The sequence below is a fragment of the Girardinichthys multiradiatus genome, chromosome 4, assembly GCF_021462225.1.
Source record: "Girardinichthys multiradiatus isolate DD_20200921_A chromosome 4, DD_fGirMul_XY1, whole genome shotgun sequence".
Classification (NCBI taxonomy): Eukaryota; Metazoa; Chordata; class Actinopteri; order Cyprinodontiformes; family Goodeidae; genus Girardinichthys; species Girardinichthys multiradiatus.
In genome coordinates this window covers 37,950,366-37,966,852 of record NC_061797.1, presented here as the reverse complement: position 1 = coordinate 37,966,852, position 16,487 = coordinate 37,950,366, and the positions used below count along the sequence as shown (strand labels likewise).

At 37.9% G+C, this 16,487-nt stretch overlaps 1 protein-coding gene across 4 annotated transcripts in view; it reads right to left on the bottom strand.

The window, feature by feature from the left end:
• LOC124866891 (leucine-rich repeat-containing protein 49-like) overlaps positions 1–16,487 on the bottom strand; it is a 57,040-nt gene that overhangs the window by 14,791 nt on the left and 25,762 nt on the right. For all 4 annotated transcript variants that reach the window (XM_047362920.1, XM_047362921.1, XM_047362922.1 and 1 more), the window contains 3 exons: positions 14,640–14,723; positions 3,768–3,943; positions 1,587–1,682 (listed from right to left, as the gene is read on the bottom strand). In XM_047362920.1, coding sequence (XP_047218876.1) covers positions 1,587–1,682; positions 3,768–3,943; positions 14,640–14,723 — 356 coding nt within the window. The remainder of the gene's footprint in view (positions 1–1,586; positions 1,683–3,767; positions 3,944–14,639; positions 14,724–16,487) is intronic.

Here is a 16,487-nt window from a genome sequence, read left to right as displayed (position 1 = left end):
TCCAAACTTAAATCCAATACATCGATTTTCACAGATACTCTCCATCTGAAGTGACTAAGCTTAAACCATTTTGCAAAAAAGAATGCGCAAAATGTTTGTCTCTAGTCTGTGCAAAGCTGTTTCAGACCAAAAGGCATGCAGCTGTAATTGTATGTGATAAGTGGTTTTACACTTTTAACTCGGGGGTCTAAATACATATTCACACCACACCAAAATAATTTATAACCATGTGTCATTTTCCTTTGAGCTTACAATTATGCACTACTATGTGTTGGTCTATCACAGAAAATCCCAATAAAATGTGTTGAAGTTTGTGGTTGTAACCCAACAAAATGTGAAAAGGTTCAAGAACTATGATACTTTTTGAAAGCTTTTGTCAATACTGTGCTCTTAGAAGGTATGAAAAACAATTATTTGGATTTTTCAAATGACTGTACATACTATAGGAACTATAGGAACTAGAGATTGTCACAAAACAATCTAAATATATTTGATGAAGCAGAGTTAAGATATGTAAAAGCCTAAATAATTTAAATATAAGTTGTGTTTTACATCAAAAGCCACCCTGGCACTGGTAGAGCAGGTATGTTGAGAACCCGAGCTATAAAGCAGCCTAGAAAAACATTCTGAGGTAACGGTATCATTAAAGACCTAAAACAAATAATACACCATCTCTACATGATACAGAATAACAAATCCTCCTTTATAAGAAATGTAATTCTCCAAGGACCTGGTGAGGAATGCCACTACATAAGACAATAATAATGACACATCTCATAAGAGGCAAGTTCATATATCATGTGTTTATGCTCTTGATGGAGGAGGATGGTGGAATATGTCCACAAATGTAGCTCTAGAATCTCTATCTGAGGTTTTTATACAATACATGCCAATGCTGTAATTCATGCAAATTTTCAAAAGTACTGGACTGAATGATGTGGGTTCTACTTATTAACTCCACCTGTTAAGCTGTGTCACTGAAACTACATTGAACATTCGAAAGTAAAGCACTCGGCATTGAAGGCTTTTGCTTTGGGGCCATTTTTACATCATGATGCAGGTAGGAAAGGAATTAATCTGAAACTTGTAATCACCCTTGAGACAGACCTCACCTTCATCTCGGCCCTCCTTCTCAACACTCATCTAGATCTGGATCACAGTCTGTGAAGGAGAAGCTACCCGATATTTGAGTTTACAAAACAGCTTTCCAACTTTATGCAGGCAGGAGAAAACTTGTTTTTAAGCATCTCCCACAGACATTTGTTCACTGTCTCACAAGGTGTATAACTAACCAAGGTCTTTTAGGCCTGAGCAGGTACAAAATAACAGGGTCACTGTGTTACTTGAGAATATTGTAGGGTGGGTTGGACAAAAGAGCTGTTACAGATATTGATTTACTGCTTCCTCAACTGTTTAAAGCTGAAATGGTATTTAAGCTGCTAAGGATTTTACACAAACATCAATTACAGAAGTCAAACAATAAATCAGAGAAAACATCTATTATGAGTAGATGTGAGTGAATCTGTGGACAATAGTGTAACATTAAATTCAAGGTGCACTAAAACATGAGAGCAGTTTTGTCTTACTTGGGATCTCGGGGGCTGTTAGGACGGCTGTTAGTGCGGAGTCTGTTCTCTGTTCCCCCTGATGGTCGTTCTGGTCCTGAACCTGGACTTATTCGTCTGTTAAAAACATTACAAAAAACTTCAGCAACAACAAAAAGACAAGCTGTTCAAACCTGTGCAGATGACAGAAAAAATATGTTTAAACATGTTTTACAAAAACTAGAATGTGGTTAATTACAAACCAAAAAATCTTTTGATGAATGTGATGAATTTCTGGATTTGAGATTTGGCTATACAGGTCCTTCTCAAAATATTAGCATATTGTGATAAAGTTCATCATTTTCCATAATGTCATGATGAAAATTTAACATTCATATATTTTAGATTCATTGCACACTAACTGAAACATTTCAGGTCTTTTATTGTCTTAATACGGATGATTTTGGCATACAGCTCATGAAAACCGAAAATTCCTATCTCACAAAATTAGCATATCATTAAAAGGGTCTCTAAACGAGCTATGAACCTAATCATCTGAATCAACGAGTTAACTCTAAACACCTGCAAAAGATTCCTGAGGCCTTTAAAACTCCCAGCCTGGTTCATCACTCAAAACCCCAATCATGGGTAAGACTGCCGACCTGATTGCTGTCCAGAAGGCCACTATTGACACCCTCAAGCAAGAGGGTAAGACACAGAAAGAAATTTCTGAACGAATAGGCTGTTCCCAGAGTGCTGTATCAAGGCACCTCAGTGGGAAGTCAGTGGGAAGGAAAAAGTGTGGCAGAAATTGCTGCACAACGAGAAGAGGTGACCGGACCCTGAGGAAGATTGTGGAGAAGGGCCAATTCCAGACCTTGGCGGACCTGCGGAAGCAGTGGACTGAGTCTGGAGTAGAAACATCCAGAGCCACCGTGCACAGGCGTGTGTAGGAAATGGGCTACAGGTGCCGCATTCCCCAGGTCAAGCCACTTTTGAACCAGAAACAGCAGAAGCGCCTGACCTGGGCTACAGAGAAGCAGCACTGGACTGTTGCTCAGTGGTCCAAAGTACTTTTTTGGATGAAAGCAAATTCTGCATGTCATTCGGAAATCAAGGTGCCAGAGTCTGGAGGAAGACTGGGGAGAAGGAAATGCCAAATTGCCAGAAGTCCAGTGTCAAGTACCCACAGTCAGTGATGGTCTGGGGTGCCGTGTCAGCTGCTGGTGTTGGTCCACTGTGTTTTATCAAGGGCAGGGTCAATGCAGCTAGCTATCAGGAGATTTTGGAGCACTTCATGCTTCCATCTGCTGAAAAGCTTTATGGAGATGAAGATTTCATTTTTCAGCACGACCTGGCACCTGCTCACAGTGCCAAAACCACTGGTAAATGGTTTACTGACCATGGTATTACTGTGCTCAATTGGCCTGCCAACTCTCCTGACCTGAACCCCATAGAGAATCTGTGGGATATTGTGAAGAGAACGCTGAGAGACTCAAGACCCAACACTCTGGATGAGCTAAAGGCCGCTATCGAAGCATCCTGGGCCTCCATAAGACCTCAGCAGTGCCACAGGCTGATTGCCTCCATGCCACGCCGCATTGAAGCAGTCATTTCTGCTAAAGGATTCCCGACCAAGTATTGAGTGCATAACTGTACATGATTATTTGATGGTTGACGTTTTTTGTATTAAAAACACTTTTCTTTTATTGGTCGGATGAAATATGCTAATTTTGTTAGATAGGAATTTTGGGTTTTCATGAGCTGTATGCCAAAATCATCCGTATTAAGACAATAAAAGACCTGAAATATTTCAGTTAGTGTGCAATGAATCTAAAATATATGAATGTTAAATTTTCATCATGACATTATGGAAAATAATGAACTTTATCACAATATGCTAATATTTTGAGAAGGACCTGTAGAAACAAGGCACCGGTATCAGAGTAGTTATTTGGACTCATCTAGGGTTAGGGTCACTTAAGGGTTAGGGTTACTCATCTTTACAAATAAAACTCTGAAAGTGTTGTGTGTTTCAGTGTGCACGTTCCCTTTACTGTGATACCCATATATAAAATCCAACACCACCAATTGACTTTTGAATTGATCTAATTAAAAACTGTAGAAAAGGGGTATGCATACTTTACAAAGCACTGTTTTTCCAAATAGTGGTTCCAAACCTTTCCACAAAAGGGATTTATTAGACAAACATGCAGTATGCACCTTGGTTCCTCTGGAGAAGTCTCCTGTGCAAGGCCATTTGTCTGTCCGGGGCTGTGACCAGGGCTGTTCTCTGGACTAGCATCCTCCTTAGAGCCATTTGTTGGAGGCAGCTCCAAACAGGCCTTGACACCTTCCCACTGCTGAGCCGCATTACGGATAGCTAGACGCCGCTTTTCCTTGATGAATAGATCAAATGCAAACACACAGAAGGTTTGACAACTCCAGCACATTGCACAAAGAGCATACATTTAGCAAACAGAACCTCTATGATCAGAGAAAAACCTCTGCAGTCCTTACTCAGTGCTCAGGAGACAAAAAAAAAAAACATCAACTGATTTTGATATGACTAATCTAATAAATCAGTTAGCTTGTGGTATTTGTTGGTTTAGTTTTTCAGTTGTCTGGCATTGTGTTTGGCTCATTCTGCAGACTGAAGGGACATAGCCTGCAACATTATTTCTTCTCTCCTCTTTTTCTGTTATTCCTTCCTGACAACTTCTTACGGAGCTTAATCAGAACAAATTCTTATAACGAGTGTCTAAGAATTCATGGCTACCACATTCAATGCAAAATTTTTTTCAACACTAAGGATTAGCGAAAATTAGGTTACTGAGGAAAACCATGCCAAACTCTCACTATAGGAAAGTGTAGGTTATTTGTGAAATGTCCTCACTTAAGACAAAAAGGTGCATGCACAAGACTGAATATTTGAGATCACATGAACAAAATGATGCTATCGACAGTGCCGTGAGACAGTATTTGCCCCGTTACATATTTAATCTGTTTTGCTTTTCATCACAGCTAAATGTTTCCGATCATCAAGCAAATTAATTATGATTTCATTTATTAAAGAATGGAAGAAAAGCTATTCAGTCCCCATGTGAAAAAGTGATATTCTCCTTCCTGAATCATGAATTAATTGTGATCAGTCACATTTTTTTGGAATGTTTAGCTCAGTTTCTCTAGACACAAAAAGATTGACAAATAGAAAACCAGCACTCCATATTCTTTCTTCACTCAGCCAGTCAGAGGCAGATCAGGCAATTAACGCAAAAAAGAAACATCTGTGTGGAGCACCAGAAGCCAAAATTCATTAATCAACACTCAAAGAACCACATAATGCACACAATCTCTACACATACAAAGCTACACAAAGACTGTCTAGCCACAGGGAAATTGGTATACATTGGCAAAGCTAAATGAGAGTTAAAAATCAGGATTTCTCAATGCAAAGTAATGTTCTGGATAAGAGTGAGTGTTCCCGTGTGGTTTGTTAGTTTTATTTGTAAATGTGCTGACAATGACATTTAGCTGAAATGCGTCCACCTTGCCCACTTTAAAGAGAGAAGAAAGAATACAAAGTGTTGGATATCAATGTTTTGATATTTTTTTATGTTTTGCTGAACATTGCACCCATCAACTTGTTTATACTTTGAAGTTGTATGCACAGACCATTTTTCTGATCACTGAAAAAGTACCTGTCTGATAACATGAAGTAAGATAACGTGACGTAAGGTAAAAGATCCCATAAAACAACCACAAAAAACAAACAAACCATCAGTTGCTTTTTTGACCTCAAACAAAAAACAACCACAACATCTACCAGTCTGGACGGGCTTACAAAGTCATTTGGGCCTTTGGTGAACCACTGTAAGAGCCATCATCCAGAAATTGAGAAAACAGGAAACAGTTCTGAACCTTCCTTAGGAGTAGCCAGCCTACCAAAATTGCTCAGAAAAATCATGAACAGCTTATCAAAAAGTCATAAAAGAACCAAAAATAACATCTAAAGCAATGCAGGCCACACTTGCCTTGCTTTCCCAACACATCCTTTCAGACAAAAGAAAATCATACCAATAGTCAAACATGGTGGTGGTAAGGTTATGGTGCTGCTTCAGGATGTGGATGATGTGATGGAAATTCTTGCAGTAAGCATTCCACAGTGTATGACCTTTGGGTTACCTCACTCCCCTGAACCTCTCTGTTATTGGAGAAAGCTGTAAAAGTCATTATCAGAAGTTTAATGGTTAAGGCCATTTTTCAGGGTGATGCCTTTGGGAGAGTAGATGGTTGTTCCTAGGTAACCTTGTCACCTTTGAACCCGAGAAGGGTCTAGGGTCGTAAAACACAGACTCTTTGCAGTTGAGATAACACTGTCTTGTTCTGGTATAAATACTGTGTGTAAATAGCGTTTGGGGCTCTGTTTCACTGACTAACCTCAGTGTCAGGGTCTTCAAACGCTGAATGCCTTTGAATAAAACTTATAAAGACAAAGTCCGGATTTTCTCTTGTTATGAGTCAACTTCTACCCACTTTGATAAGAAAATTCCACAACAATTTTGGCATCACGAACAGGATGTAACGTGCCAGAGGAGACCGCAGGATGGGACACGGACGCCTGGCCAGCCTGAGAGTTGTTCTCAGTCCACTTCCATTTTACGGAGGGGAGTTCTCATCCCCGCCTGCGGCTTCTGGACGATTAGATCCGAACTATCTGTCTTCAAATATATCTGGGTGAGAAGTTGCTCTGTAGGATATAATGTATATTATTATTTTTATTACACATTAACCATCATCTCCTAACTAATTAATTAGGTTCCAGAGTTGCGAGAGGGAGGACATCAGCTGAGGGCCCAGTTACCCTGCAAAAGGAATGGCAGGGAGGTTCTCATTGGTAACAATGGGATAAAGCAAAACACAGGGTTTTGCGGGTGGTTTTTAGCAATTTTCTACACCTCATAAAGGAGAAAAGCCAGTGGGCAGACGTGCCGCTGAACAGGTAAAAAAAAATGGTTCCGGAACCTTGAGGCATCAGGGGTGTCTCCTTCTTCATACTCTGATTTATAAAATAATGAAAGGAAAAAGTGGGGATGATTGTGTTAAATGTGCTTTAATTTGGAAGATAAGTTTGGTTTTTCACAGCGTGGAAGTTTGAGTGTAAATAAGTTAAATAGTTTAAATAGTTTCAAGTAAAACAGTTGATGGAAAAATAAAAATAAAAAAAAACATAAGAAAATATTAAAAAGCACAGAGTGCATCAATTTAAAGAGTTAAAACTTTCCTGAAGGAAGTTTTGTTTGTCTTAAATATTGCGATCAGTCGGGAAAGAAGGTAAAAGTGAAAAGGGACATTAGAGATGCGAAAAGAAAGTTGTTTTAGAAAGGAGTATAGTGCATGTTGTGGAAGGAAGTGACAGGCAGGGGGACAACTAACTGACTGACTGATAATATTTTTTTGTGCAAAATCTGAACCTATACTAAACTTTTCTTCTGCCTTTCTCACACACAAATACACACATATATGGGATTTGAGTTCAACATCTGCATTTTTGAGTCTGGATTTTAGAAACCTGCCCTTCTCCATGGCTACTCCGCCAGAGACGCTTCTCCAGCACGGCCTGAAAGAGAGAGATCTGCCTTCCTGCATGTTGAAAATCGCAGTGTGACTTTCTACAAGAAAAAAAAAAAAAAACAACTCAGAAGAAGTCTGGACCCACTGAGATGGACAACGATCCATGCTGTTTGCAAGAGCCAGAAGAGTGATACACTGGATTTATATTGAAAGCATCTTATGCGGGCAGAAGAGAAACCGGAGCAAAGTTTCTTCTTTCTCCCTCCTGAAGAAGTTAAAGTGGACAAAGAATGAGTGAATGTCTCACCAACAGACCTGAAAGGCCTGGTTGTTTTTTGGACTGATAGAGGACTGTGTGCCATGACAGTCTGACTCTGGAGCGATTAAGAAACTGATGGGGGTAACGTACAAACACACACACATTTGCATAAATCTTTTCATATTTTCTGCAACGAAGAACGCTTATTAACCGCTGCTCATGTGACACGCTTGCTTGACGTGGACAGATATAGCGGGTTAAAATATTATTTTAGGGTTAGAAAAGTATCTTTAAAAGGGTGATAACTTAACTCATTTGATACTTTCCGGTTAATTCTTTCAGAGAAACAAGTTCTCTTTCGTTGTGGAATATTCAGGGTCAATTATTATAGTTATTAAAAGTTATGAAAATGCAGAGGAAGTTACAACATCTCCAAAACTCAGCAGTAACCAAGTGTTTCTATGTTATTCTCAGGACAGATCTTATGAAGGAGTATTTTTAAAACCCAGCGAATGCGTAAAACTTGATGGGTTTCTCCTTCAGGTATAATTTTCTGTTGTCAGATTTTGTATCCCATAAATCTAATGGGTAGAGACCTCATTAAAACAGGCTTAGCTCTACTGCAGATGGTCTTCATACAGTTTCTGACACAGTACTTCCAGATTGGTGCAGTTTTTGTCCGCAAGTGTTAACTGACGCTTATGGAAAGTACAAATTCATTGTTTTTCACAGCAGCTGCTGGGAAGAGGTTATATTAGGTTTTTTTCTTACCTCTTCTGATTCATGCAGCGTGTTGATTTACACTGTACCTTATGTCAGGTCCTGACAAAAACTATGAAAGGTTTGGTTCTGCAGGTTCTTTTTTCTCCCTTTGGAGAAGGAAAGGACACCTGATCAGTTCTGTGTTGCATAGAAATATTAAAACACTTGTTGTTTTCTAAGATATCACCAGCTAAAAACTTTTAAAACTTTTGAGAGTAATTGGTTTTGTTAAACACATTTTCCTTGGTAAAACAAACCTTTAAAATGAGTATGAAAAAATTGGGTTATTTAGAAAGAATCTGATTGGACAGTGGTACCACACAAAAATTAAACTAATCTCATGCTTCCTAAAAGACTCTGCATGAAAAGGCCTTCAGAACCGTGGAGTTATTTTCCACCACAGTAACAAGTTTTTTTTAAGCATGCTTTTTCTTTATTTTAAAACAGATCTGGTTTTTTGTTTTTTAACATAATGTTTGTCTGAAGCTTCTTATGAACTGGGTTAGAAGCAAATATGATCTGAGGTAAATTAGGAGCTGTGAACTAATAATTTTAAATCTGATTATGGTCCAAGCAGAAACAATATATTTAGCCAATCCTTCAATCTCTGCAGAAAGTTAACACCATTGTTCAATGCAGTAGTACTCAACTTGTGGTTCCTGGACTCCTGAAGCCTGTAAGCCATAGATTTTGGGTCCATAAAATTATAATACTTAATTAAAGGTAGACCGATTACTTATCAAAACAGATCTAAGCCAATGATGAGTTCCAGTCATTTGGTGGCTTTGAAATGCAATAATACTCAAACATTTCTACTCTGGGGAACACAGATTGGGGTTGAAGAGTTTAGTTTTGGAACCAAGGCTAGGATTCTTTATAACAGAATCCAGACAAGTAAAATCCTTCATTTTAGGAAAATAAAATAAATAAAGGCTCTCTTAACAGTAAGAGGATGGTCGGCTCAAACTCAAGTCTCCTTGTTTGATTTCTTAGGGTTTAAAGATTAAAGGAATACATAGGAGTACAAAGGTACACAAGGTGATTTCAGATTACTAAGAGATAAAATATTGGAACATTTATCAGCATTTGGATTATTAAAGAGGGGTTCTACTAATAAGTTCTCCCCAACTCTCAAAATTTAAATAGACCAAATTAAAGAAAATGAGAAAAAGTCCAGTTTGGAGACAAGCTTCTTATCTTAATTTCTGATTAAGTCAAACACTGCAGTTTTGTTTAGTTTGGGTATAACATGAAAATGTCAATGCTGACTTTTCTAATTTCCCCTCGGGGATCAATAAAGTATCTTTGAATTTGAATTGAATTAAATTAACAATACTTATTTGCATTTAACTTGAAATTCTGCAATGCAGCTGCAATCAAATTGAGCCAAACAAAAAGAGAACTATAACAATAACTCTCAGGATTATAGTTATTATTACAGAGTTACAGTACAAAGAATTAGCAAAAGGTTTCAGCATCAGTAAATTTGGATTCATATAAGAGAAAACTGTTGCTGTGCTTCTAAATACTTTGAGATTTTTTGGACTATGTGCACTCATTTAAAAAAAAAAAAAAGGATCCTGAAGATTATCATAACAACATTGATCAATTATAGCATTGAAAGATATGGCTGAGAAAACATATTCTGAAAAGAGATTGTTAAAAATTTCTTTGAATTCTTGAAGCTTCAAATTTGGCCATTTGTTTGTCTTTGATGTTTTATCTTTGTTTTGTTGGAATGAATGTTTGTTTATATGTTGCATGAAACAATAATCCATGTTTAGAATAATGTTTCTAAATCCCAGATTGATTAAACTTTGAGTTTTCAGGAGAGTTAAGAAGCAGCTTGTTTCTCAGGTAGGTGCATGTTAATAGCTTTGCAGTTTAAGTTACACTAATGTGGGATGGGATGAAGAAACTGTGGGTCCGCTCATTGGCTGCCAATCAGAGGTTAGTTCTGCCTGACTCCGCCCACCTACCAGGTTGGTTCATGCCTTTGTTGTCATGGTAACGCTCAGCACCTCCCTTCCTGAGTTTTAACACTGTTTAAGAGACAATAGAATCAAAATGCTTGTAGTGATTGTTGCCTTAATAACATGTTTTTTTTTTTGTATAATGATTAAGGATGTAGCATGACTTTTAGATTTATGTGTTTTATTATTAAAAGGTTAATGAAATAGTTTAAACTAGTTTGAAGAATTCGTTTTGCATGCAGAATCATTGGTGATTTATTAGATTGAAAGTTTCCCTGGTGCCATTAAGCTAGCTGACAGTTCAAGATATGCCAAAAGTAAGGAATATATTTTTGATAAAGAATCTGAGTCATGACTTTATACTTGGTGGGAATTATTTATTAGATTCAATTTGAAGGGTTTATTCATCCAAATTACATTGGATGTCCATTAATCTAATACTCATCTTTGTACAAGACAAATTAGGATGATATGTGACTAATTTCTAAGTGAGACATTGATGACGTGAATAACTAAAGTTTGTGTTTGGTTGTTGATGGAACTGAATTGCAGTTAAAAACATCTGGATTTTCTTTATGTTGCTTTCGTTAAATTCATAGTGACATATAGTTATGTCAGAATTCATTTCTTTGGTTCTAGGTTATGTGATCTTGGTTACTAAACATTTTTGTTCAGACTTTTTGCTGGATTATCACATGGGTTGGACCCTGCGCCAGAAGAGGGGAATGTCAGAATAAAGCAACATGGGGTTCCAAAAGTTTTTGCACTCATGGGAAAAAGGATAGCTCATACCTCCAGTGAGGACTTAGTGACAATGCGAGAGAGACGTTGTACTTTGTTTATATAAATGGTGTATAGCTCCCTAAGACCACATTCTGAAAACCTGTCTGAAATTATGGTGTTGATTTTTTGTGAAATTTTATATCTCCACAGATTAGACCATTTTCGAAATTATTTTTGGGTATTCTGAAACTATGAAATGTTGACCTGTAATCAGACCTTTCTCAAACATCATGTCACATTTTTGATATTCAGAATATTTAGCTGATGGTCACTGCTAGTATATCAGATGAAGTCAGAAGATCAATTCTTTTGATTTTGTTGGATGTTTTGATGAAGTTCATGTAGTTAAGCACTTAGGTTTGAGAATGGGACTTTGAATTGAAAAATTAGCCAAGTGTTGTGAAGGCCCTACCTATTGTTCTCACTTATATGAGATTGAGACAAAGGACACAGGCAAATCTCAGTCCTTTTGAAGTGCTGTGTGGCAGGTCTCCTAATTTGGACATGGGGATATTGCCAAGATAATTTTCTTCCACATCTTTGTGTGAAGATAGGATGTTGTTTTACTGTCAAAACCTGTCCACTGTGTTTTCTCAAGTTTCACAGACGGTGAAGGCTGCATTACCAGAAACAGCCACTTCCACCCTCCAGTCCTTTATTCCTGGGGACTGGATTCTGATCAGAGAATCTAGGAGAAAACACAGGAAGTCCAGGCGCTGGAATGGCCCATATCAGATCCTACTAGACACCCAGGAAAGCTGCAGGAAAGCTGCAGGAAAGCTCCAGCTCCTCCAGCTTCATCTGGCTTCCAGGACACAAGTCATCTTCTAACTGGATCGTCCACGGCTGAAAGGTGTGAGGACAGCGGACCACCACAAGACAAAGAACTGTAAGCTGATCACTGGCGAGTGATTGAACAGGTGGTTGAAGAACACTGTTCTTACAAGGGCACAATAATCCCTCGGGCAGTGCAACGATATTTCAGAATCTACTTAAGGCCATCGCATTGCCTGAAAGTTAGAAATCATAAGGTCATTTGCCTCACTGCACACACACCACAGTGAGAGATTCTTTCCTCCCACTTTGACAGCGAGACTGACTCTGAGGAGGATATCTCGGATGCTTTTATCTAACTTTTATGTTTATTGCTTGATATTTATCATTATGGTATTATTACAAATTTGAATGTGTTCATTTCCACCGTTGTTTAGTTGGACTATGGAAGCCTAACTTCCAGCAGGTTAGAGTTTCTGTTTCTAAATATATTTCTAGAGGAGCTTCCTACGACCGCCCACCTGTACCAGACTGGTAACAGGGCAGCTTGAAGCCACTCAGGAGAGTCAGCAGGATTTTTTGTTTTTTTTGTTTTTTTAAGTTGTGTTTATAATTTGTTTTCTTTGAAAAAAAACTGTTTGCTTTCAGTACCAGAAGAAAGGACATTCCACTTCAAGGTCACAATGCAGCTATATGGAAGATGGTTTGTTCTGATGCTAATGATTGGTATTGCAAGTATTTTTATAACTCTAGTGTTCGTTTTGGGAAAAGATACAACAAAGACAATGTGTGGTTAATCTGACTAATAATATTCATCAGCAGATTCGAAGAGAGATTCATCACTTTTCTGACTACTATGATCATACTGATAATGTATGGTGGCAACTGATGCATCAAAACTGTGAGGAATTATACTGTAAGAAAAAGCAGAAATGTTAGTAGATTTTCTAGTGAGATTAATTTAACGTGTGCTTCTGCAGGAACTCTTTATAGAATTCGGGGTATTAGAAATCCGATTAAAGATCCAGATATTTGTATTACACAGGAGGAAAGTACACCTTATTTCCTTGGAAAGACGGAGGGTTGTAAAACTATTATACCAGTTTCATGTGCCTTGACCCACATTAATACATCTAAACCTTGTCCTGTCAGGACTGATCCTTATACTATTTCAGAATCTTTGGCTCCAGATCCCTTTGTGTTAACTCTTAATCTTACAGCCTTACCGGATGGAGGTTAATTGTATGGCATGGCATGTAAATTAACCAGGATTCTTGTTACTTTTCCTAGTAGAGATGGGTTTTCGTGTCCTAAGAACATGGGTTGGATGTGTGGAAATAGATCATATCTGTATCTGCCTGCTACTTGGTCTGGAGTATGTTATCTAGCTCACTTACTACCTACGGTAACAACTTATACTTCAATCAGCCTAAGCTATTAGAACGATGAGTTTGCAAACTAGAATGGCTTTGGATTATCTGTTAGCTGAGAGGGGTGATGGTTTTGAAGAATTTTCCTTTAGTTGTGATTATCTTGTAATCAGAAGAAAGGAGTGTGATGGAAATTCTTGCAGTAAGCATTCCACAGTGTATGACCTTTGGGTTACCTCACTCCCCTGAACCTCTGTGTTATTGGAGAAAGCTGTAAAAGTCATTATCAGAAGTTTAATGGTTAAGGCCATTTTTCAGGGTGATGCCTTTGGAGAGTAGATGGTTGTTCCTAGGTAACCTTGTCACCTTTGAACCCGAGAAGGGTCTAGGGTCGTAAAACACAGACTCTTTGCAGTTGAGATAACACTGTCTTGTTCTGGTATAAATACTGTGTGTAAATAGCGTTCGGGGCTCTGTTTCACTGACTAACCTCAGTGTCAGGGTCTTCAAACGCTGAATGCCTTTGAATAAAACTTATAAAGACAAAGTCCGGATTTTCTCTTGTTATGAGTCAACTTCTACCCACTTTGATAAGAAAATTCCACAACAATGACTTGCCCTACTTAATGCAGCTATGAATTCCGATCTCAATCAGAAAATCCTGAAGGAGAATCTCTTCAGCCATCAGTTTTTTAATGAAGCACAATTGCGTAAAGCAGCAGGACAGTATTTAAAGCACATCAGCAAGTCCATCTCTGAATGTTTCAAAGAAAGAAAAAAAAAACTGTCTCTCCAAAAAAAAAAAAAAAACATTTTTGGAGCAGCATAGTCAAAGGCCAAACTTGAATCAGATTGAGACACTGTGGCATGTAACATGATGTTAATATTCAAAAACTCTCCAGCAGGGGTGAATAAAAGCTGTTCTGAGAGTGAGCCTAGAAACAATTACAGCAATATGAACAACTCATTGCCAGGTATGGCACACATTTGCTTAGATTTCAAGGGCACTCTGTGAGGGGGTAAATACTTTTCACAGTCACCTCTTCAGACCCCCTCTGGACTGATTCACCAATACATCTTTCATATATTAGAAAAACTTGCACCTAAATCACTCAGAAATTGTGCATACTAAAAAAGCTAAAAATCTCCTATTCTCATTCAGTGCCTTTCCATGTATGTTGTAAGATACATAATAAAGAGAGATAAGATGGAGGAGAACTAGGCAAAATAAAGTTATAATGCAATGCTGGTATTTTATTTTTTGTTTCTTTTACATCTTTTAATGGGCAAGTTAGCGAAAGTAGATACAAATTTCTAAGAAATATCAAGAAAACTAAAATGGTAGTTGCTGTCTGCCTAAACACAAGAGAAGGAACTTGAGAAGCCTCAATGTTAATAAAGCAAATTTGAACATTTTCAACAAATTCTCATCTTTATACCAAAAACAACTAGGCACATACAAAAATGGGTTCTGTTTTGTTACTTCTTTTTAATCTGCAAACCGAAATGTAAAATATTAGTTGTACTTAACATATTGTACGTCAACACGCTCAATCTAGGCAGATTTTTAACACCAGAGCAAAGACGATAGGACTGGTACCTTATGAATGGTCTGCTTGTGACTCTCCTTCTTCTTTTCTTCCTCTTTTCGAGTCAATACACCTGCCATGCGCCGATCCTCGTCCTGAAAAGGAAAGCTGGTGTAATCACGGTGTCGCTCCATTCATAAGTTGTGAATTATTCAACAGAGCTTGGTGGGTAGGAAGGGGGGCTGGATCACAAAAGAGACAGCTCGGGTCTAAGAGACTCTTCTCAGCAGCAGAGATCAACCATTATTGAAGCACTGTTAGGAATTTTCACATCTGACTGCATCACAGGATTATCTGTCTGATTTCCACTTTCAGATAAACTGAGCCCAGCTGTTCAGGAAAGGGAGAGCTCCCACAATGCAATGCTCCCAACCCAATCTGAGCCTGATGGCTCAGATTGTGTTGAGGGGATATTCAGCATTCAATGACAAGCTAGCAAAGACAAAGCTTAGACTGATCAACAGAGTTTGATCAACTGGAACGAAGGAAATGATTTTAGCAGCAGGAGGACATTTTGAAGGGATCTTGTGAATACTGTCGCACAAAGTGCAAATTTTTTCTTTCTAATACATGAAAATATTTTTATTTGAGTTCTTTGGTGTGTAAATTTAAAGCTGTTAAATTTTCAGTTACTTTAGACATATTTGCATGAATCATGAATAGGAACATTACAAGACATCTTCAAATGTATAACTGTGTGTGACGTATAATTGGACAGACAGACATAAGAAAACAGATACAGTGCCTTAGAACATGTTTATAATCCTTAAACTTTCCTCATGTTAGAACCACAAAGTTCTATATATTTTATTGGGATTTCATGTGATTGATCAAACCAAAGTGGAGCAGAATTGTGAAGAGAGAGGAAAAGTATCACTGGTTCTACAATGTTTTTACAAATCTGGAAAGTGTGGTGAGCATTTGTATGCCACAAATGCCCCGTTTACTCAGACACTCCTACATAAAATCCATTGGAAACAATGGCCTTCAGAAGTCAATAGGGTCCACCTGTGTGTTGTTCAATCTAAGTTTAAATACATTTGTTCTGTGAAGTCCTCAGAGGAACGTCAGTGAACATCACATCGAGCTTTGTTCAAACCATCATTCCAAAGTGGAAAGAGTACAGCACAACTGCAAACCTACTAAGACATGGCTATCCAACTATACTGACAGGTCAAGATAGGAGAGCAATAATAAGAAAAGCATTGAAGAGGTGTAGGCTACTCTGGAGGAGCAGCAGGGATACATAGCTCAGATGTGAGAATCTGTTGACAGGAACAACTATTGGCCCTAAACTCCCAAAAAAAATTGGCTTTATGGAGGCGAGACAATAAAAGACATTGTTGAAAGAAAGCTATAACGTTTTGTTTGAAATCAAACTTTCTGGTCTACATGCAGAACGCTCAGAAAACTAACACCCTGAACATACCATCCATATGGTAAATCTGTAAATCATGGTTTACACTCCAGGAGCGCAACGACCCTAAACATAAGGACAGCGCTACACTGGGATAATTTAGATCAAAACATTTTTGTGTATAAGAAATGTCATCTCAAAGTCCAGACCCAATATAATTGATAATATGCAGCGAGCTTTGAAATTGTTGCTGACAGTGGCTCTCCATCCATTCTGACAGAGCTTTAGATACTTTACCCAGAAGAATGGGCACACAAATAAAACACACTTTATTTTTGTACAAAATGTTGATTAACATCTCTAAATTTCCATCCACTTTACAAATAAGAGCAACTTTGAGATTGTCTATCATGTAAAAACGTCCAAATAAAATACACAGAACTTTGTGGTTGTAATAAGTCAAGATGTGTAAGGGTATGAATACATTTTCAAGTCATATAAT